The 21,931-nt window shown below is 38.7% G+C and overlaps 4 protein-coding genes and 1 pseudogene across 6 annotated transcripts; all 5 read right to left on the bottom strand.

Annotated features, from left to right (window-relative positions):
* Positions 1-237: 237 nt before the first annotated feature.
* On the bottom strand, positions 238-2,188 carry LOC105284676 (proteasome subunit alpha type-3). The gene is made up of 4 exons (XM_011348360.3): positions 2,015-2,188; positions 1,853-1,935; positions 1,104-1,495; positions 238-1,024 (listed from the first exon to the last, which is right to left on the bottom strand). The coding sequence occupies exons 1-4, from the start codon at positions 2,033-2,035 to the stop codon at positions 756-758; spliced, it is 765 nt and encodes a 254-aa protein (XP_011346662.1). The 5' UTR covers positions 2,036-2,188; the 3' UTR covers positions 238-755.
* A 406-nt stretch (positions 2,189-2,594) lies between these two features.
* Positions 2,595-5,096, bottom strand: LOC105284667. Its single transcript, XM_011348344.3, has 4 exons — positions 4,901-5,096; positions 3,748-3,859; positions 3,377-3,530; positions 2,595-3,022 (listed from the first exon to the last, which is right to left on the bottom strand). The coding sequence occupies exons 1-4, from the start codon at positions 5,072-5,074 to the stop codon at positions 2,878-2,880; spliced, it is 585 nt and encodes a 194-aa protein (XP_011346646.1). The 5' UTR covers positions 5,075-5,096; the 3' UTR covers positions 2,595-2,877.
* LOC105284669 (odorant receptor 13a) lies at positions 5,062-11,076 on the bottom strand. 3 transcript variants are annotated; one of them, XM_011348345.3, is made up of 7 exons: positions 10,902-11,076; positions 10,248-10,511; positions 9,366-9,816; positions 8,625-8,724; positions 8,405-8,530; positions 7,490-7,645; positions 7,038-7,246 (listed from the first exon to the last, which is right to left on the bottom strand). In XM_011348345.3, the coding sequence occupies exons 1-7, from the start codon at positions 10,915-10,917 to the stop codon at positions 7,175-7,177; spliced, it is 1,185 nt and encodes a 394-aa protein (XP_011346647.1). In that variant the 5' UTR covers positions 10,918-11,076; the 3' UTR covers positions 7,038-7,174. The 3 variants fall into 3 exon arrangements, with proteins under 3 accessions (XP_011346649.1, XP_011346647.1, XP_011346648.1); XM_011348346.3 differs by having other exon boundaries at positions 8,405-8,488; XM_011348347.3 differs by lacking the exons at positions 7,038-7,246; positions 7,490-7,645 and adding an exon at positions 5,062-5,251.
* Positions 11,077-11,163: 87 nt separating this feature from the next.
* On the bottom strand, positions 11,164-21,472 carry LOC105284729. The gene is made up of 19 exons (XM_026972643.1): positions 21,290-21,472; positions 19,757-20,026; positions 19,026-19,512; positions 18,511-18,610; positions 18,065-18,184; positions 17,852-18,007; positions 17,582-17,634; positions 17,043-17,091; positions 16,504-16,786; positions 15,615-16,092; positions 15,413-15,512; positions 15,200-15,325; positions 14,795-14,950; positions 14,651-14,705; positions 13,586-13,874; positions 12,914-13,390; positions 12,668-12,767; positions 12,353-12,475; positions 11,164-11,856 (listed from the first exon to the last, which is right to left on the bottom strand). Exons 1-19 carry the CDS (start codon positions 21,303-21,305, stop codon positions 11,785-11,787), a joined length of 3,510 nt encoding a protein of 1,169 aa, XP_026828444.1. The 5' UTR covers positions 21,306-21,472; the 3' UTR covers positions 11,164-11,784.
* On the bottom strand, positions 12,082-14,643 carry LOC113562539 (annotated as a pseudogene).
* Positions 21,473-21,931: the final 459 nt, after the last annotated feature.

Raw genomic sequence — 21,931 nt, 5'->3', positions numbered from 1 at the left:
AAAATCACACTAAAGCACCTCAAAAAAGCAAAAAAATCAAAAATTTTTAATCTCCCAATTTATCCCCATTCTTCAAAAAACCTTAAATCAAGCAACATTGCCTTAAAAATCATTAAAAATACCACAAAATATCGATATTTCATGATTTCAGTTACAAATGAGGACAACAGTGATTGGGAGATTAAGTGTGAAGTTTGGATGTTTTAAGGGGTGAAAAATGATCTCCCACAAGATCTGTCCTCGGAGTAACATTTTATATACTACTTATCATTTTACAAAATAATTGTCGTTTCCCGGATACATGGATACGTGTACTTTGATTTTTCTACGAGTCCAATCGATTTTGCGAATAAACGTCGCTTCCTCCCCACTCTTCGTCCTTAAAGTCATTTAAATATTTCTCACGAGTATCTAATTAGATTCTAACAGAAAATGAACGATTTCGCGCAGAAAGAAATCATTTCTCTCGCAACTCACTGCAGTGAGCATTGCAGGTGGCGAACGAGATTTATGTCGAAAGACTTTAACGAGTTATAAGTGCGAAGTGCGACGACAGATAAAGAAAAATCGAGGGTAGAGAACAATGCTGCTCGGATGTGTGCTTTTTTTACAAACAAGAGGCAATACTCTTTATTCGCTGCGCTTGTTATTAAAATCTTGAACCGCAAGTGCATATCTGCGTGAATTTAAGTTATTTTATCGCTTATACAATACAAAGCATTTTTAACGGCAGTAATTTGTACACGCGTGTAGTTTTACATGTCCTCGGTGTCGCTGTCAGAATCCTCGGCCATCGCCTGCCGCGCCTTCAACTCGGCTTCGGTCTTCAGGTCGGTCGGTACGCGCTCATGCCTGCCATTGGTGTGCTCGCCTACCCAGCTCATCTCCAGCTCGAACTGCTTATCCTTCAGCTCGTCGTGAACGAGGTAAATGATACGAGCTGCCTCCTTCACCAGCTCTTTGCACGTCATCTCCGGCAGCTTCAGCTTCTCGATCTCGGTCTTCGCTGACTGTTTCGCTTTACCTACACAATGAACGTACGCATGGGTCACGGATATTTCTTCCCACATACAGACTAAAGACTCTTCCAGCGTTTCGCTCACCTACTGCACAGCCGTAATAGCCATATGATACTCCTGAGGGGTCAATCATGTACAATGCTGGTCCATCGGTGTCGTAAGAACCCAGCAAGACGGAGCAGCCGTACGGACGTACAGCGGAATACAGAGTATACGCGTGCATGTACATGGAGACTCTCTCGTTCAGATACTTGAGCGGGATACCAACGCCGTACTGTGACTTGTAACTAGCCGCTTCCGACCGCGCGGTCTCTGCGATCTGTCGCGCGTCCGATATTATGCCGGACACCGCCATGCCAACGTGCTGGTCTATATTGAATATCCGTTTGTTGGCGCCTGCCTCGTACAGCTTTGATGTCACTATCTTCTCGACGGCAAATACCACGCCATTCTTTCCTCGCAAGCCAATCACTGTTCTACAACAAAACAACGAACAGTGCATTGAACAAGATGCAGGCACGTTGAGTTCCTCGCTTTTATTATTTTGACAGATTAATAGGAATTGAGTAATAGTTAATATTAGTATTATTTAATTAATAAAACGTAATTAATGTTAGGAATTAGTAAAGGTTAATACAGTTAATATCTTCATAACTATATACATAGCAATAATAATATATAACAAGTGATATAATGAAATTATTTAGCTGATAATTCAGAAATGGAGCGCTAGACTGAATTGACGCGCGTCATGCAACCGTCAGGTTTGTCAAATACCGTTCTGTCGAACGCATGTAAGAACTCGTGATAGATAACTCAAGCATGGCACTCACCCTCCATTCTCCACCGCTTTATGAGCGTATTCCACTTGAAACACACGTCCGTCCGGCGAAAATTGCGAGGCGGACAGATCGTACTGCAAAAGAATACAGAGGTTAGGTTTTAAACGTCAGTCGCGTATCTTGAGAAACGCGTGGCGTACACTCGTAACTTACTCCTGTACCGATGGAACTCATCTCTCGCGGCAAAATGCACGAGTAGCAACGTGTTCTTAGTCAAAATAACGAAAAATTTGTTTACGCGACCGCGACGTGAATCGGCGAAAATCAAAACCGACTCGATGTCTCAACGCTCTCAACACCGTGCGGAGTCAGCGCGACCGTCAGGTTAGGTTGAGTGGCGGGGGAGGATGAATGTGCAGCGCTGCCTAGTGGCGGAGATCGACATGAGCGGAGGCGCCTAGTACGACACGCGAAGACGTGCATAACCAGTGCGTAATCGATCTCACGGATAAATGCTCCGCATTATCGAGAGTTTTGAGCGAGACTATGATCCATCCACCGTCTCCCTCTTCTTCACTTCCTCACTGTCCAAAACGGTGAGCTTGCATTGTTTAGGACTTCTTTTGCGACTGCGCCATTAAATATATCTTGCAAAAGTATTGACTGCAAATGATTGTCGATCCGACATCACCGTTGAAGGTACGTCAACGATTGGAGAGATCGTGCCGGAATTATTTAATTGTCTGTAAGAAACAATTGCGAATTGTTCATAAAAATATAAAGGACACAATTCACAAATTCAAAGGATAATTTTTATTATTTTCTTAATTATAATAGTATCACTTTTATTTTCTTTTGGATCATCAATTCGCTTACAAAGCTAAGTTAGCCGCATTCGAGAGATAACCATTTCGATTATGGCGCTATATTATTGATAACCATAAACTACTATTTTTTTCTAAGATATATGTGTACAATTGTGGTTTGATTTTTATACTTTTATCTAAAAAAATAAAAGATAAAAGAGAAAAACAGAGATAAATGTGGTATATTTAATAGACACATTAGCATTTATGTTATCTTTTCTCGCTTCGCAGAAAATTATTTATTCCTTCCTTTTTGCAGGTATACTCTGGCGGACATCGTTCGGTACTGCCGTATTCGATTGCCTTCCGGAATTCGGCCATTGTCGTCTCATAGCTGTGTTCTGTGGGTAAGCTTCTACAGAAAATACAAATTTTGCATAAATTCTACTATTTTATCTTAATGGACAAGTAATCTCATTTATTGAAGAAAGAAAACTATTCATATCCGCATCAATGAAAAATATATTATAATTAGAAATAATTTAATTTAGGAAAAAAAGAAAAGAGAGGAAACAAGATACTTTTATATAGATACTTTTAAAAATAATGCAAATTTAAACGATTCAAGTGTAACACAATAAAATAGCAATAAAATATGAAAAATACTGAATTCTTTCGAAACCGTTAGATATGTCAGATAACTTATTGAAACATATTGCTTTCTCTCATTTCTGTACAAACATATTCATACGATATTTTGTGTACATACTGTGGCATCAATTTCATCGTTTGCAAGAGCATTTCCGCCGCGCCGAGATATTCTCTTGCAACGTGAGGTTCCTCACAAGCTGCTCTGTACAGACATGTGTCGCCAATTAAGTATCCAAGAGCCAGCGTGAGTTCGCCTTCCGACATGACATTGTCTGAAATCAGTAGATTATTATTGCAGTTTTTAATTAATTTGATTACAATATTTAACATCACTACATTTGAGTGATTCGTTAAAACCGTTCGTTCTAAAACGCAGCGGATCATTAAATCCATCATGCGTAATTATCGTACGTCTACGCGATTATAATTAGAAGACAGCTCGCACGAACTCTTGAATGAATAATAATAAATGTTTCTTTTAATTATTACCATCTTCTAATTCGCGTCCCTTGTATCCGTGGTTTCCTAAATAACCGGCACCGAAAACGACTGCTTTGAGCACCAGAAGTAGCAGCAGGTTTGAGAGATTTAAATTTAGTACCTGCAAGAAGTCATGATTACTAAGCAATTCAAGTTTAATTTTTTATATTAATATCTTCGTAAATAATACATAGATGTATAATTAATTCATCTAAGCGTCCGAAATTTCTAGAACCCCATGAACAGTTATACCGCGCAAGCATCCTAGTGCGCTTCTTCATCGAACTATTCGAATGCGATTGTCTGATTTTGATTTCAAACAAAAATATTCTCATCATATGAAACGATTGTAAATTATTACATGAATGTTACTAGAAATAATTGGTGACTATAAAACACAAACAACTTCGAACTAATATAATGGAATATAATCTCGAGCGGGAACAAGATATCTTTATCAGGTTATTTTTATCAGATGTACCAAGATATTAAATTCTATCAATATATTAAACATATTTGAAATTGTAAAATACAACCTTAAATGACTTCGCGTGAAATCACGTTGTTCATTATCTCCAGGTCATCTTCAGAATAATTCTGAAGTTCAGGTGACATATTAAAACGCGTTAATTTAACAGAGTTTCACGAAGATTTGAATACATAAATTTGCAATAAAATAATCACAAATATTTTGATAGACATCGTTATTAATAATGTTTATGCCATCATATCCATATAATTAGATGCAATACGTGAATATCATACGACCTACATAAATTTACTAAATAAAATTAATTTTATTTAAAATTCATTCGTAACATCAAAATTCATTACAGAAAGAATATCGTTTTGCGAGTGCAAACGTATGTACATAAAATTCGACGAAGGATCAAGAAGTATCTGTAAGAGGACTAAAGAAACACATCGAAGCAGCCCGAATGTTTTCGTCGGTGGACCACGATGGATCAGGATAGACTTCGAGATATTTTGGCGCACACTGGTGAGTGCTTACTTTTTATATTCATACAGTAGAATAGTGCACTTGTATAAATCACACTGATTTGTCGCGCTGGTCCACTGCATGCGCGCACCGTTTTAACGACATTGATGCAAATGCCGGCTCCTCTTATACAATGAGGTACATAATATTAACTTCCCTTACCTGGCTACTGGTCGCCGATCTCTGCACGAGTTCTTTCGCGATCTCAGCCAACATGGAGCCGGAGTATTTCCTGTCTTCAACCGTCTTGTAAGGGTCTCGATCTTCGGCCGTGCGAGCGTACACGTCGCAGCTCATTAGCGCGACGACTATGAGCACTCTCGCGTTGATTAACATCCCACTCGTTTACGTGCGCGTAAGTAACGAAGCACGTTTTTGAAAGAAGTTTTTCAAGCTCGTGGATCTCGATGATCGTTCAAATTGCGAGCACCATTCTTCTAGAATCCGTCTCGGAAAAGTGCAAAGCCAGATTCTTCCGTTCCCTCGCGAAGCCCGGATTTTGCAGCTAGGATCCTGCGATTAGAATCGCTTTTACTGACAATATTATAAAGACGGAATTGACAAAACATTACTCGAATGTCTCGAGTCTCAAAGTGACATCGCGACGTCGCGACGCCGTCTTATAAGCTTTTTACGCTCGCGTGCGTTCCTTCTCCCGGCAAAGCGTGAAGCCGTTTTATCCCGCGGCCATCTGAGCTTGGCGTGGTCACTAACTGCCATCCTCTGATTTTCTCCATTGTGATGGTAGACCACGCGACTGTTAATGACACCCATTACCCGGCTGACGATTCTCCGCGGGCTTTTTCCTTCGCGTTCTAACGGAAATAAGCGGTGAAAGCCATCCATGTGAGCTTTTACTCGTCCCGCCCGAATAAAACGTCGTTCTCGCGGTCGAACCCGAAACCTTTATTTTATCTCGTCCCCGTAATCGTACACATTACCACAGTAGCACTGTTATCGTTTAACGTTTCGCTTTCCACGAAAGAGAAACCGCTTCGCGGAAAACCACCGTGAACGTAATAAAAAGAAAGAACGCGGAGAACAGAAGTCTCGCGTGCGGATTTGGACGCGCCGCGAAATTTCGCCGAGGGCGGTAAAACGATCTTCGGAATCCCGATGATCCGACGCAGCGAATTGAATTATTGATCAAGCGGTATCAGCCACAATGAAATTCGCGTTTCCCATATCGGCGTCCCTCCGGTGTATTCCTCCTTTCCGTCCCAATATATTTCCGAAACGAGCGATATTACGTGCGGTCACAATCGCCATCCGCCAGCCGTGGGCGGAATACTTTATGATGCTGTAACGTGAATCGGTCGTAATCGCAGGTTTATAGACTTCCCATCATCAAATATGCATCGGTGCTCGCGTGAGGGATTCGCTCGCGCAAGAGATCAGCACGCTCGAGCATGCATGCGGGTGGATCCGGTCGCAAAAGTATGACGCAATGAGAAAAAAAAAGAAAAATGGGGAGAAAAATATATTTCTCGATTCCGCGAGGGAATTCCCCTTGAATATTTTACATGAGACTCTGCTCCTGGGAAATTAATAGTTACTCGTGCTGTCCTCGCGTTTCGCCATGTGTTTCGTTCCTCCGCTCCTTTTATCGTTTATATTTTATTCATCGCGATGGCCCGCACGCGCAATCCCGCGGAATTTGCATATTCCGCCTCTCGCGGGAGGAACTTTTTGTCGTCTAATAACATGCTTCATGTGCATATAATGCTCTCTCTTTCTCTGTCTATATTGATTAGGATCTATATATATCATTACAGAACCTATAATTCTGACATATGAAGGATCGATTAAGTTAAAAATTAAATTATGAAACGATGAGATATAATATCCGCAGATACAATTACGATACAATAATTACGATCATATATATTAATTAAATACGAATCAATGATAATATAATGAAATGTTAATTATGCGAATTATATCTTTACTCTTTTCGCGTTAAATTCTTCTTTGATCTTTTCTTTGATTTTAGCATATGTTATGTGTTACATTTGTGTATAAATAAATTTTATACGTAACACATCACTTGACAAGTATTTAGCTTTAATACCGTTAACCTCTGTGTTTGACCCTGTATTTTGGAGGATATATTTATTCTCATGATTTATGTTAAACTCAAACATATCATCAAATCAGCATGCAGTATTAATTATACTTTTATTATTAATGCTCTAAAAGTACTGTATTGTTTAAAATATATTTAATACTAAATTATATATAATATTTCTCTCTTGCGGACATTCTTGAATATTTCGTGTTAGAAGAAAAGAAGTTTGAATTATTTGTTTAGCATAATTTTATTAAAACTTGTCCTAGTTTCCAAAATATATTTCGTCTTTATCACGATTGTTCTAGCCTCAATAAATAATCATTATAATATTATATGTGCGATACTCATCCGGATTTTATAAGCCCTTAATTTTCGTTTCGTTGGGTTCCTTTCATCGCGTACAAGCACGACATATAAGCTACCGATCTCTTCAAGACCTAAAATCGATGTAAGAAATCAATTTTACATTCTTTAACATAAATCATTTCGAATTAACACATCATTTACAGTTAATATAATATTCTTTATATTAACAAAAATTATGGACTCATTCACGGGACAGAATAAGATGCAAATATTTTATGACTTCAAGATATACGTAAGAGTAAAATATAAATATAGAATTAAAATAACAAATACGAAGCGACAATTACTAATCGCAGAGATACGATATTTTATACCTCGCTGAAAAGCTCTCGGTTGAAAGAACAAAACCGACCCGCAGTAATGGTCAACGGCGATCGAGCTCGGTATATGATAATGATGAGTGATCTGACTTCGTACGCCGACAAATCGTACCAACTGCAGTCGTATGCCGCGTATGCTATTTGCGTACTCTGCAACGTGCAATACAAACGATCAAGGAAAAAGATAAAAAGATAAAAAGATGGAAAACTTGAAGGAGGATAGATATAATTGTGACTGAGCAAAGCAAATGCGAAAGCACGCTTAAAACTTTCGCATAAGTTAAAAGCGACGAGCTTTCGCCGAACTAATGTTTATGTTTGTCAGACTAAAATACCTAATATAAAATATCTCTTTTCCTAATGTTTTATTTATTATATATAACGAGAAACGTCGGAACGAAGGACGCGTCTCTGAGTCTCGCTCGTTAACACCCGAGGCGTCATGCGGACTGCCTTTTAATGCGAAAGCGTGTACCGCAGTTAATGAGCAACATTATTCTGCGCCACGGAGGATCGTCATGACGGAGCAACTTCGCTTTCTTCATGTTTCCGCATGAGAGTGGCGAGCTTTAACGTCTCATTTAGTTCTATTGTACCAGCAGCACACTTTCACGAACATGAGTTTTGAACTTGTACGGCACTGTTTAGCAGGAAATGCAATTGGTCACGGATATCTTGCATCTCACGTGCCAACGCGAGTCTGTATCTTCCTCTCGCACACGCGCGCTTTCTCTGCACGCGAGTAATTGACTGATGAGTATTCATGTGCGCATGAAAAAGGGATCTATGAACGGCTTCTTTGAGAAATGGATGTAGAAGTATTGGCACTTATACTACGTGAATCAAATTGCTAAAGTTGAATTCAAGAGAAAGAATCTCAGATAATAGCGATTGCCGTCGCCGATTTACCTCGACGAGCAATCTCTCGCCGATGTAACAGTACAGATACAGCTGCAGCAGAACGTAAATCACATAGGGAACCAGGAAGATGAACTGAAAGATGAAAAACTCGTTTATCTCGCCACTGACCACCGACTGCAAAACAACACGAAAAATCAAGATGACTCTCAGTCCATTTTATCTTTCGCTATTTTTCTCTTGATCCGGTTCTTTCTTCCTTACAACTCACCATAAATGCCTGCAGGCATTGGCAGCAGAGTTGGACCGAGCATCCCAACATCTGCATCAGCAGCATCATGTTGAAGTTGTCCTCGATTGTTTCCGCGAACCTTCGGAAAAACGCAAATAAAAGACAAGCATTAAGGGGATGCTGGAGCTGCTAGTGAACTAGTTTTTCACTATAGCGATGGTAATTGCAGTTTCGAAAATTCTCTTTATTGCTTGTGCAGAATAAAAAATCCTTTTCCACAAATGAAGTATAGATGGAAAGAAAGTCCGCTCTACAGGACTTTATATTCAAAATGGAAAAAAGTTAGAAAAGACAAATGCAAGTTTTTAACTTTTTTCCATTTTGAATATACAATCCTGTAGAGCGGACTTTCTTTCTATTTATACTTCATTTGTGGAAAAGGATTTTTTATTCTGCACAAGCAATAAAGAGAATTTTCGAAACTGCAATTACCATCGCTATAGTGAAAAAATAGTTCACTAGCAACTCCAGGATCCCCTTAAAGAAATTAAAAAATAATAATAAAAATTCTGAAAACCCACAACACAAATCAAAAAGATAAGAAAACTCATAGATTCAAGAAAACTTTGAATCTATTATCGTGCAGATGATCTTCAACAATCAGCCCGATCACGAGAGAAGAAAATCGACACTTACTCGACGCACCACATATTCCATGTGAGATTCTGAACCAATTCGGGAAATTATCACACCGAAAAGTGCCAAGAGCTGACTCCTCACCTATTGAGATATTCGTGCCTGATCACGATCTTGCCCAATCTCGCCTGGAATTCCTCGCTCGTGCCAGCGCGCAGATCGGTCAGCTCGCGGCGCAAATTCGACAGCTGGCCACACGTGTGAAGAACCAGGGTGGCGATGAAGGTGTCCACCGTCGTGTAAGTGATCGCCGCGTACGTGGCACCGAGGATCTGCCCGACGAACGTAAACTCGTACAAAGGGCTGACGGTCGCATTGTAAGGGAAGTAGCCGCGGAAGAACATCTGACGACCGATCTGCCGGATCATGTAGCATCGCATCGCGACGTAAGTCACTAGCACGGTCTGGCACAGCAGCGTGCTGTATATGGACAGACTTCTCGTGATTCTTGCCACGTCCAGCATCGTCTTGCGGTCCCTCTTGTCCACCGTCAGGTTCCAGTCCTTCGTCATGCACGTCACAAGCGCCTTGAGATCTATCATGGAACGAGGGAATCTTTGAAGCGACGATCACTAGCTTGCAGCCGATTTCGTCTTGCTCCGTTTTTCCATTTTAACGACTGTTACTTGAAAGATTAATGTAACTGACTCTAAAGTTTGAGGATTTTGGGTAATTTTGAATAATTTGAAACTGGATGAGATCGATTTTGGTCAGAAGTATGTATGGAGTGCCTTAACAAGTTAAATCAATCGAAGCAATCGCGAAATACGTAGAAACGCCAAAGAAGAATGAATATCATAAAGACAGTTATATATTAATATCTATTGCAAGCAAAAGATAAGAGAACAGCTATTTTAATTGAAGAATGCCGATCAGTTAAGCTCGTAAGAATTGATTGCAAAGGAAGAGGCAAATGAAAGATTAGCACAACTAATGCCTTGTCGCGGTAAAGATTGATATATTTACGTCTACTGTTGGACCAAAACACAACGGTCTTCAACATGGAAATCGTAATCGTTATGTTTCCCATGGACAAATTTTCTATCACCAAGTCAAAGTCGCCCCAGATGAACGGTAGATTGGCCGACTGTGGCGCACACACGAAGCAGAGCATCATTAGAATGGGGACCATCGCTCTATAGCTCGAGATTCGACCGAGATTTCGATTTTCCGGCCAAAGTCCCATGAACGTCATGGTGTAACGATTCCATCCGTAGCCATATTCCAAGTCTGCCTTTTTTAACACGAAGGCAAGATGTTAGCGAGAGAAATTTTTCCCGAACTCGAGCAGCATTCCACTTGCATAAAACACTTTTTCGATGCTTATTCGAGGAAGAAGGAAAAAATCGTGAAAACTAGAAATTAGAGCTAATTTACGTTTAAAAATTAAAAAATAGAATAGAATATAAAATGAAAAAAGAAAGAAGTAAAACTGCAAGTAGAAAATAATGTAGATAATGGCTTTTGTCAGAACACTTAATGTTAGGACGAAATCCTGGGAATATAAAATAATTATTACTAGAATAGTCACAATTTACGATTTCACGAATCATTAAGCAACAGCTACTTTATGAAAAATGCGTATCCAGATTTAGAAAATTTGAACAAATTAAGATAGACCTCGGTCGACATCCATTGAGGCTTTCGCGGCAACGACGTTGAGCTAACTGGAAGGGATGCAACGCGAAATGCATGCGAGCTTCGACGACGCATGCTCTTCGCGAATATTACATATACTTTGTGGAAAAGCAATGTGTCTCTCGCACGAGTATATATATGATAATTTAGCGTTAGATTACATTCATTAACATCAAAGACATGATTAACATTCTCCAATATTTTTTATGTATAAAATAATATCTGTAATTTAGACATAAGCGCATGGAAGAGGCAGCTGTTCGGCGCGTAGACGCTAATGTCTTTTTCCGAAGAAAATTTAATTCCCGCAGAAGAAAAGTTAAACACAAGAGTATATAATAATATTAAACAAAATACAGCATGCGCGGTTTTTGATCTTGCAAATGGAATGTGTTGTTTGCAATACAAAGGTTCCCTCTGTCGAAGAAAACTGCAAGCGAATGTCAATGATGGACGTCGCTCTCATGGTTATCGTACACATTTTTCAACTGTCGATAGATGTTAATTGTGCAGCACATTAATTAAATTATTAAACACATGAAACGTAATGTTAAAAAAACACGAATAATTACACATTTCGTGTGATTTGCTAGAAATAGTTCTACAAAAGTTTTATCTTCTTTGTTTTTCAAGAGAAAGATATTTGTTTGTTAAAGAATTAAAATTATTTCATATGTCTATTAGACAATTGAGGAATATTGTCATTATCATTCTTTTTTTCTAGATATTAATCTGCATATTTTTATTAGCTGCGATAATGTTTCCTCCATGTATTTTAACAATATATAAATGTAACTGAATGTGTGATAAGTGCTACGTAATAATTTAACAAGCAGTCGATTATAGCTTTACGACTTGTATTGTGCTATTGCTCTTCATTCAGCCGATCGCTCATCGCTAAAAGTACCGATAAATAACCAGCAGATGTTTTCAAGATCTGAAAAAAACGTAATAGACTTTTTTATTAAAAATATTACTTGCAGTATAAATAAAGGATTTCGCAAGCGTCAGTGTAGTGTATCATGATAATTTGATATTTATTGATTAAGCAAAACTTTATTGGATAATTTTACAGTGCCAAATAATTCCAAAGAGAAAGAGCTGAATTTTCCTGCTGTTATCTTGAACGATACATTTGCTCGTATTATTATAATGATTAAACATATAGCTTTTTTCGAAGGTAACTCGTACCATTCACAATCATATGCCGATTGTGCGAGACCCGTGCTCTGCGCAATAAATATTAAAAATTAATTAAACAGCAATAATATTAAATTTAATGAGATATTAATAGCAGAAATTATCGATATTTGCAATAATGTTACGTATCAGAAGATTGTAGCGATAGATGACAGAAATTTTTCCCAAGAGAAGTTTCACGTCAAATCGATCGAGGGATCTGAAATAAAATTGCAAAGAAAATTTGTACTCACCTCAATCAGAAGTTGTTCGCCGACGTAGCAGTAGACGAAGATATGTAACATCGTGTATGTCACATGGACGACGAAGAACACCATGGCGACAACTGGAAGCTCCGTCTTGTTTTGACTCATCGACTGCAATTATAGATTAATGTTTGTCCGAATGAAAACCCGAATTAAATGTGCTCCACATATAATAATTTAATAATAATAATTATGAATTTTCTCTCTTACTAAGCCAGTGAGAGAGAAAATTTGTCAGATATTCAGACATGTGCGTTCTCTAGATTGGTTAATTATCTACGACAACAATTGTGTTAAACTCACAATGATTATCCGGTATCCAGTCAGACAAAACGTCGCCGTAGAGATCATCGTTTGTCCGGGCAGAGTTAAATTGAAACAATCCTCGACAAGGATGGCAAACCTTGAAACATGTCAGAGAGACTCACAGTGCTCTCGTATGTAATCACTGTTTATCAGTCGATCATATAAATATTACATTCTATTTCGCCATAAGAGAATTTGGAGGTAAACGAGACTAAAAGCAGAATTAAATACAGATCAACCAACTTGTAAAGTTCTTCATGTTTTTGCACGATGAAGCTCAGCCTGTCTTGGTACGCAAAAAAGTTGTCGCCCCGTGTCGCGTCAACCAGATTCCTCAGCCTCGTCTTTAGCATCGTGAGCTGGCCACACAGGTGCAACACTAGCACTGCCAGGAACGTGTCGAAACACGAGTAGCAAATTGCCGTGAGGACCGTCCCTATGAACTGACCCAGCCACGTGATCTGATAATTCGGACTCTTCTGGGTGTCGTAAGGAGAGGTGGCCGGATGAATGAGGCCGCCCAAGTCGGTCTCCGCGGCGTTTTGTGCATTTGCCCAAATCTGAAGCACGATGAAGCTGCTCACCATGATGTACGTGAGAACGGAACATACGAGGGATACATGCGGCTCAACCGGGCATTCCTCAGCATCAGCCGCCGATTGGGTTCCGGAACTGGCTGGGTCCAATCGTTCAGCATCTGGCCAACCAGTGTCGTCAGCGCTTGGAATACGAATCCGTCTTTTGGTACATGCTATTTTGATCCATCAATCATCCTGCAGCGCGAGGATTTAAAATCGCGTGTTCCGAACGAAAGTTAAAGAGCCGCTGCATCTGCGACGCGGATGATTTTCATCGCAAGTGCTGGATAATTGCATGACGTGTATGAATGAAATGCAAATACCTTTTCCATGGTACCATAGGACCAGCTGCCTGGTCCATGCGAATATAATCGGTATGTTGATCAACAAGTTCTCTACTATCTTGTTCAGGCTGGTAGACTCCAGGATCAGATGCGCCGTCTGCGGCAGACGTATGAATACACATATGAATACGAATGTGATGAACGACGACGACCAGAATATGAAACTCGAGATGCATCGCATCGTGCGCGAGGTCTTGGTTGGCTCGGGCCAGACGCCCAGAAGAGTCAGATTAAACTTGTTCCAGCCCATCGCGAACTCCATCGGTGCAGCTAAATCTGAAGCTGAAGATAACTGAGACGATTCTCAAAAAACAGAACCTACTTCAGTCTCTTTTGCAGTTGTCGGTCATTTTATCAGTAGCGAATATATACGAAATGTAATAAAGCGGAGTAATATTCTACTGGTAATCAACGCCAAATAAAAAAAAATCAAGAGAAAGAAAAGTGCAAATTTTTATAAATTTTTTAATTGCCTATACTTTTGTAGAATTTTTTCGTCAATATCTAGCGGATTAATTTGCTTGGTGTGTATTTAATTCGAAGCGCTTTGAATAAGAATCACCGACAAATATCACCGAGGAGAATTTCAATTCGAAATGGTGAACGGGTGAAACTTTTTTTCAATGGCTCCGCGGCGTCGCCGTTCCAATAACTGACGGTTCTCTTCGAGGTAATCCCGGAAGGATTGCTCATTACGCATGCAGAACGACGATAACTACGAAACCAAGCGGAATCGCTTGCAGAAAAGTTTTAATCGTTCGCCGAAAGCGACGGAATAATTTATTGGACACGTGAACGGATACGATTGCGTGTTTTCTGTTTAAAGCATTTAAAACGAAAAACGCAAATCGCAGATGGGATCGCTGTGCCATTTTTGTCTATGCTTATTGCGACGACTAGTGATGACGCACGTGAAAGAAAATTGTCAGTTTAAATTATCGCACAAATACGCGATCGGTAGTTTAATATTGCATAACAGTAACAATTTACTAACTAATGTGTGATGATTGTCGAACATAATCGTGATGGATTCTTGGTTGGTCTGCTTGATTATTGTGTTCGATCGGTCACAGTGAGCATTACCGAGAGATAACCAAGTGAGGTTCTCACGATCTGAAATGGTCAAATGGAGTTACAAAATCGAAAGAGATGAAAAATCCGATGATAAAGACGATCTGATGAATAAAAATAATCGTATTTACCGTACTGAACATTTGCAAAGAGAATGTGCCGAACTTCCCGGCGGTCAAGCAAAGAGGTATGGTCGATCTGTGCATGATAAATAACAGATTTCTGGCTTCTTTTCCTGGTATGTTGAACCAGTTGGACTCGTATGCGGAGAACCCCATTCCAGTACTCTTAAACGCGTTATAAATTAATGTTAAACACAATGCATATTATGATTTGAATGCGATTTAAACCAATCACGGAATGAAAAAGTTATAGAGTAATTATTATATTTAATTTATATTAAATTATTATATTTGATATTTTTTAGTGGATGCGTTTGTCATGTTCTATTGATTACATTTTGTCAAATAAACGAGAAATTGTAACGTATGAATTATTAAACTGACACGTTTGCATAACTTTTTTGCACGAATTACCTGCACGAGCAGTATTTCACCCACGTAGCAATAAACAAACAAATGCGCCAAAACAAAGCCTATAAAACTGGTTAGAAAAATTAATTGGAAAGTCAATGATTCATCTTGCTCTTCGCTTATTAGTATCTGCAATATATTTCTGATATTTATTACAAAAATTTATTACTCGTATTTCGCAAACAATACGAACAGCTAGGACTTGCATGCACTCACCCTGAAGACCTGGAAACCTTGAAAGCATAATTGAATCGTGCAAGAAAGCATTTGTATCAGGAATACTACGTTGAAGGTATCCTCGATCGTCTTCGCGAACCTTGAAACATCAGCGTTCTTAGAGTTAGACATTTATTTACGCGATTTACATATTTTGGATTCTAAAGTGAGGAAATTAGGAGTTTAGGCCTCAATTACGAACCAGTTGAGGTGTTCATGTCTCTTGACGATCCACGTCAGCTCACGTCTGAACTCTTCGACGGTTTTCGCATCGTGTGGATCGTCGGCGAGATTTTTCAGCTTCGCGTGCAAGTTCTCGAACTGACCGCACGTGTGGAGCACCAACATGGAGATGAAGCTGTCGCTACCAGTGTAGGAGAACGTGGCACTGTAAGCAGATATTATTTGGCACACGCAGATCACCTCGAAGATCGGACTCCGATTGATGTTGAAAGGAAAATAGGCCGTGTAGACGAGAGGACGTTCCAAATCACTTTTCCATTTGGCGATCAAGCAGAGCCTCAGGACAATGTAGATGGTCACCATGGTCTGGGTGAGCACGCTGCACCAGATGGAGATCTTTCGCACGAGCTTCGCGCTTCTCAACATCGTCGCCCGCTCCTGCAACGTCTTCGGCGCGTGCCAGTCCTCATAGAAGAAGTCGATCAGCAACCGCAAAGCTTAAAATATTTTATTTTGGACCTCGCGACGACGAAGAGCACCTTCCTCGAGTGGAACTGAACTTATCTGACTAAAACTTGACACTTTTACGAAGCGAACGCACCCGCAAATACTTAGACTAAGCGAAAATTGAGAGAGGTGCCTGAAGATGGAGAGCATGCCCTTCGATCGGCGCATCGATGTAATAAACAACAGCGAGTGAAATTGAAAAAGAACTTTCTTTGAAAAAAAGTCATGCGGTAAATAAAATTGAAATTTGCATTGCTACGAATTTATGGGACGAAGTAGATGTATATCTCTTCGAAAGATAATTCTAAATAAGTTATAATAAGAAAGAGACTGTGAAGAAGAAACAGCATTGTATAATTCGTGAATTTAAATTTTACTGCTCTTTCCAGCAGTCTTCGTACCTTTTCTGTGACGCCAGATAACGAACGCTTTCATGAAGGCGTTTGCAACCGGGATATTGGCGGTCGCCAGATTCTCAGTCATCATGTCCGCGTTACCCCAGATGAATATGAGATTCGTTGATTGCGGTATACACATAAAACCCAACATGAAGAAGCTAGCTATTAGGAAACGACATCGGGAGAGGCCACTGATCCACTTGATGTTCTGCAACGGGCCCGGCCAGATACCGACGAGGCCCAAATTGAAACGATTCCATCCGATCGCGAAATTTAAGTCTACAGATCAAACTTGCGTGAAAAACCAACGAAGGAAAACCAACGATGAATTATGTCAACGCGCCGCAGTCTACGAAGTGATTTGACGATATATATCTTTTAACAACAAGATAAATGGTTCGAGATTTATTCGTTAAGCAATTCGGAGAACGCTGTTAAACGTCGTAAAATATTAAATTAATATTTAAAATATTTAAAATGCTTTTAGATGCGAATTTTGTTACAATTCACGAAAAAATGTTACGCGTCCACAACGCGCGTACCTCGATCAGCATCCATCGATACTTAACGGCTTCAACGACGGTGCAACGACTGACATAATATTTTTTTGCCGTTCACTTTTCCTCATCCCTTCCCTCAGGATCGCGACGCATGCTCTGATGCGGAAGGTAATGCCACCCTGCATGCAAAAGACTGTAAAGTCAAGTCGCTTCGCCTCGAACACTTGGCGATATCGATTTATCCGCGAAACGGAATTCCACCGCAGTTTACGAACGCATAGCGCGTAATCCTTATTTTCGTGTTTGACGAGCGTTTAACAAGTATTCAAAAATTATTATTCTAAGTAAGGTGTATATGGTAACAAGATACTTGGTTGATAAAGTTTTATTTGTGAAAGATTTAATTGAGAAGTAACTTAACTCTTTGGCAACAGAGGCAAATAAACAACTTGTTTTTGCTATACGATAACATGTAATTATTCTGTAAGAGTCACATTATACACACAGGGAGTATATTCCTGTTATACACTAGAAAATCAGTACGCGGAATTAGTTTGGGTTACCGCCAAAGTTATTCCTGCTAATTTCTCATCGCCAACATTGCAGATAAGTATCCCATTGCGGTTTTCATTGTCTGGACAGAGCAAAAATTCAAGATAAGAGTCAATTTCACTTTCACGAATTATTATAACGGAAGATCGATCAAATACGCGAGAGATGAGGCATGTATTGTATCAGGAATCAGATATAAGACAACTGCAATTTATATAAATTAAGGATATTAATATTTTTAAAGGAGGAATATCGCATGCAGGAGGAAAGTAATGCGTCTTTCCTCGCAGGCGTCTTACCATTATGAACATCTCCATCGAGAAGGTACCAAATTTTCCTGCTGTCAACTGCAGTGGAATCTTAGATCGATATACGATAAACATCAGATTTTTCGCATCGTTCGGCGACAATTCATACCATTTGCATTCGTATGCGCCGTATGCCATACCAACACTCTGAAAATTATATTTGTGTTTTACGTACATCGCGTCAAAGTGTGATAATAGTTTTACCTCTGTCAACAATTTCTCAGCCGAATGACAATAAAGGTACAGCTGCATTATTACGAAAGTGGCGTAACTCAAGAGGAAAAACATCTTCAAGGCAGAAATTTCTAGATGATCTGTTATTATCTGAAAAGAAATGATTATAAAATGATATTTCAGTAATATTAATGCAATATATATATATATATATATATATATATATATATATAATAGATAAGCATGGATTATTATCGTTAAAACTTATTGTTAAAAAGATCGCAGAATTTCGTCAAAATTTACCATTAAACCTCCACAGGGAAAATATTATCATTTCAAATTCAATATATAATATATTATGCTATATTATATATTATATTATATATTATATACATATATCCCAAGTTATCTGTTGCTACCGTACATGCTAGTAATCATGCGAGTAAAGACAGAAGATCTACGAGTCATTCTCTTACCGTGAATACTTGAAAAGTTTCGAAGCATATTTGAAAAGTAGCAGTCAGTACGTATATCAACAATACTGTGCTGTAACAATCGTTGATCATCTTCACGTTCCTTAAAAATTCGTATTATCAACATAATGTATAACATTATTCATTGATTACGTGTTATATAACATTGAAATCTCAGCGCCAACGAAACAAATCTTACACAAAAATACTTATTATATAATTTATTAGGTTTATAAATTTTTAATCTTGATTTTCTCTTAGATGTGATTTGGTGTTAGAGTGATTTAGATTTCGCATATTTCATCGTCAAAGATTTAAATTTAACTTTCTCGAGTATATTGTTGTGCTAAAGCACGTATGTCAAGATAAAAATTTTATTAAGAAAGATTTATTTGTCAGACACCAAACATGTTTTTTTATAAAGTACGAAATAGAAGCATGGGCAAATTGATTTTTATATGTTTCAAACGCAAGCTATTCTGTCAAATAATACACGACAGATTCTTCCATATAAATACCTTATAATGTGTTCATGGCGCATGGCGATCGCCGCCAAGCATTCCTTAAATTTTGACGAGGATATCGAGTGATTGGCCAAATCATTAACCAAATCGTTAAGGGCGACTCGCAGGTTTATCAATTGTGCACACATATGCAGCAGAAGTATCAAGATGAAGCTGTCGACAGAACAATTAATAACAGCCAGGTACGTGCCGCCGCTGATTTGGATGAGATATGTAATCTCATAGTTCGGCCTCTTCTGAACGTTGTAAGGATAATTGAAGTGATACACGAGCTTCCGCTGCTGTTGTTGTAACATAATGTTTTGATACATTCTCTGCAAGTTCAAGAGTATGTAAAACATGAACAAGATCGTGCCGTAAATGTAACACTGAAAAGACAAATTCCTGCCACTTTTTGCGAACTTTAGCATCGTATTGCGTTCCCGGCTGTTCCTCGAGGTCATCCAGTCCGTTAACACCGAAGTCATGAGCGTTCGGAGTGCTTGTCAAGAATCAAACATGATGCGTGAACACGAGCATAAATTGCCAAAGCGAGCCATCCATTTATGAAAAGAGAAAAATATTATCGACGAGAATCTTAAATTCGAACGAGCAACTGTATGAAATAAAATCGGAAACTTGAGTAAAGACTGAGATAAGGGTCCACCTGATTAACATCACATTGTCGATGATAAAAAAGTTAATTTTTAATTTTTATTTTTATTTTACGTGGCAAACAAACTCACTTTCGTTGTGGTACCAAGTAACGTACAGCTTGCTCAGTGCCATGAAGCTGAAGTTGACGGAGGCGATGCACTCCACTATCCGTCCTATGTTGCCCCCAGCGCAGATTATGTTTCTCAGTTGCGGCATGATCACGTAAAAGCTCAGGATGCACATGACGATGATGAATCTCATGTTGAGCCGGTGGAAGTTACTCACAGATGCATTCGGATCCGGCCATACGCCCAACAACCACAACCATCGGCGACTCAGAGCGAACGCATAATTCAAATCTGGCGAACGGAATGAGATTTCAGAAAAAATGTCGATCATCGTCCTCACGTAATTTCGGAGCAAATGATGTTCCCGATATTTTCTTTCGGGATAATATGAAAGATTTAAATTGTAAGAAAAATACAAAATAAAGAAAACGAGAAATCAAGCTGACCTTCATATAAAAATACAGCAAGATATACAAGATCTCTACAATAATAGTGCTATTGATAACAGCAGCGATCAAATAATGAGAATCATCTGTTACATCGTGGACATTTGGTCGCTTATGTCGCTTGAACTTCAATTTCGCATCACGAGATTTTTTAGTATTGAAGTAAAAAACTAGCGATAAAAAAGCATTATTCTGATCACTTTGTAATTTTTCCAGAGACTGAAACTTCTGATAATTCTATGCACCTTCAGAGGGAAACAAAGAGCGATTCGTACGTAACCCGACTGTTTCATTTATGTGCTACGTACAAGTTTAGTACTCAAAAACATTCTGTGTCTGCATGTCCGTCTATGCTTTGAAAGCGAGCATCTTTTTTTCGGTACGTAAAGCTCGATATCAATTTTTGCAAACTTTCGTGAAACGTGAAGTTCTATAGGAGTTCTATAGACTGTTCGCAACAAACTATGATTTTTGCGAACTCTTTCGACAAATTATTAACAGCAGGTCACTTTCTGTGTTTGACAACCTGCTAGTCGTGCGAATACTATTTATGCAATGCTTCTTTGTTACACATGATTATTTCCCTCGATAGAAATTATAGCTTCTTCAGTTGACAAATAATAAAAATCAAGCAAATACTTAAATAAGATTTTTACTTAAATAAGATATTTTAAAAATATTCTTTAAATAAGTAAATATTAAAGCGAAACAAAAAGACAGTAAAGCGAAGCAGCAAGATTAGCACGAAAGATGATTGAAGACAAGAAACGTACTTTTCGATGATAACACGTCACGTTAAACAATTAAATCAATAACTTATAAACCTTTTATTACCTATCTCACTTTTCTTTTATCGCGAATAATAATCTACTATTTTCTTACAGAGATATTTTCTCTCTCTTCAATCTAATATTTTTATATATTTAATTACCGAGATTTAGATTTAGATTTTATAGGACTTGATCGGAGTAAAAAATTTTTCGATTAACTTATGATCTTACGATCGAAAAAACTTATTTTTATAGCTACGCATCACGTAATTGGCTTTGCACAACGCAATTATATTTTCACAATTCGAGCTCTCTTATTTTTTTCCGAAGCGTTCTACCTTTTTTAGCGTTCATTGAAATTCGCGGAGCGAGAAGTATCGTTTGACTGAATCGCTCTTCGCGATTATATCAGACCGACGATTTTGCGCCTGCTCAGTGCCTGTGCATGAAGGATTCGGCCACTGTCTGCGAGCAAACTGGAAACCCCGTAAACCTTTTCGAGCAACAATCGATAGCGATACGGGCGGCCCCTAATTATTCCTCGGACGAATGTTGCATCGCTTGCTTCTCGTCTATAAGCAAATTGCTTGCTCCACGAGAAGGTACTCTGCAGAAGATACGTACACACACATGTGAATATCGTAAAAAATATCATTTATTCATTAATTCATTCATTACAGACACGATTACGATTACGTGTACAAAAGAGCAGGAAATAAATATATCATCTTAATGGACGCGTTGTTTGCGAATTATTAAGACTCGCGTGTGACGTTCGAAAATTGCTTCCGATCTCCGACGTGGAATTAAGGGGGGAGCCTGCTTTAGAACGTTGAAAATAAGGTATAATTTAACGAATTGTTTTGGAGAAACTATACAGCGGATCATTATAAAACTTTGATGCATTTATTAGTACATGTTTAAAGATAAAAAAATTATTTTTTTATTTGAATATATCGCTTGTAGAGGTCGTCCTGGAG

The sequence above is a fragment of the Ooceraea biroi genome, chromosome 9 (genome assembly GCF_003672135.1).
Source record: "Ooceraea biroi isolate clonal line C1 chromosome 9, Obir_v5.4, whole genome shotgun sequence".
Taxonomy (NCBI): Eukaryota; Metazoa; Arthropoda; class Insecta; order Hymenoptera; family Formicidae; genus Ooceraea; species Ooceraea biroi.
The sequence above is the reverse complement of the archived record's forward strand: the minus strand, read 5'-3'. Positions and strand labels throughout refer to the sequence as shown.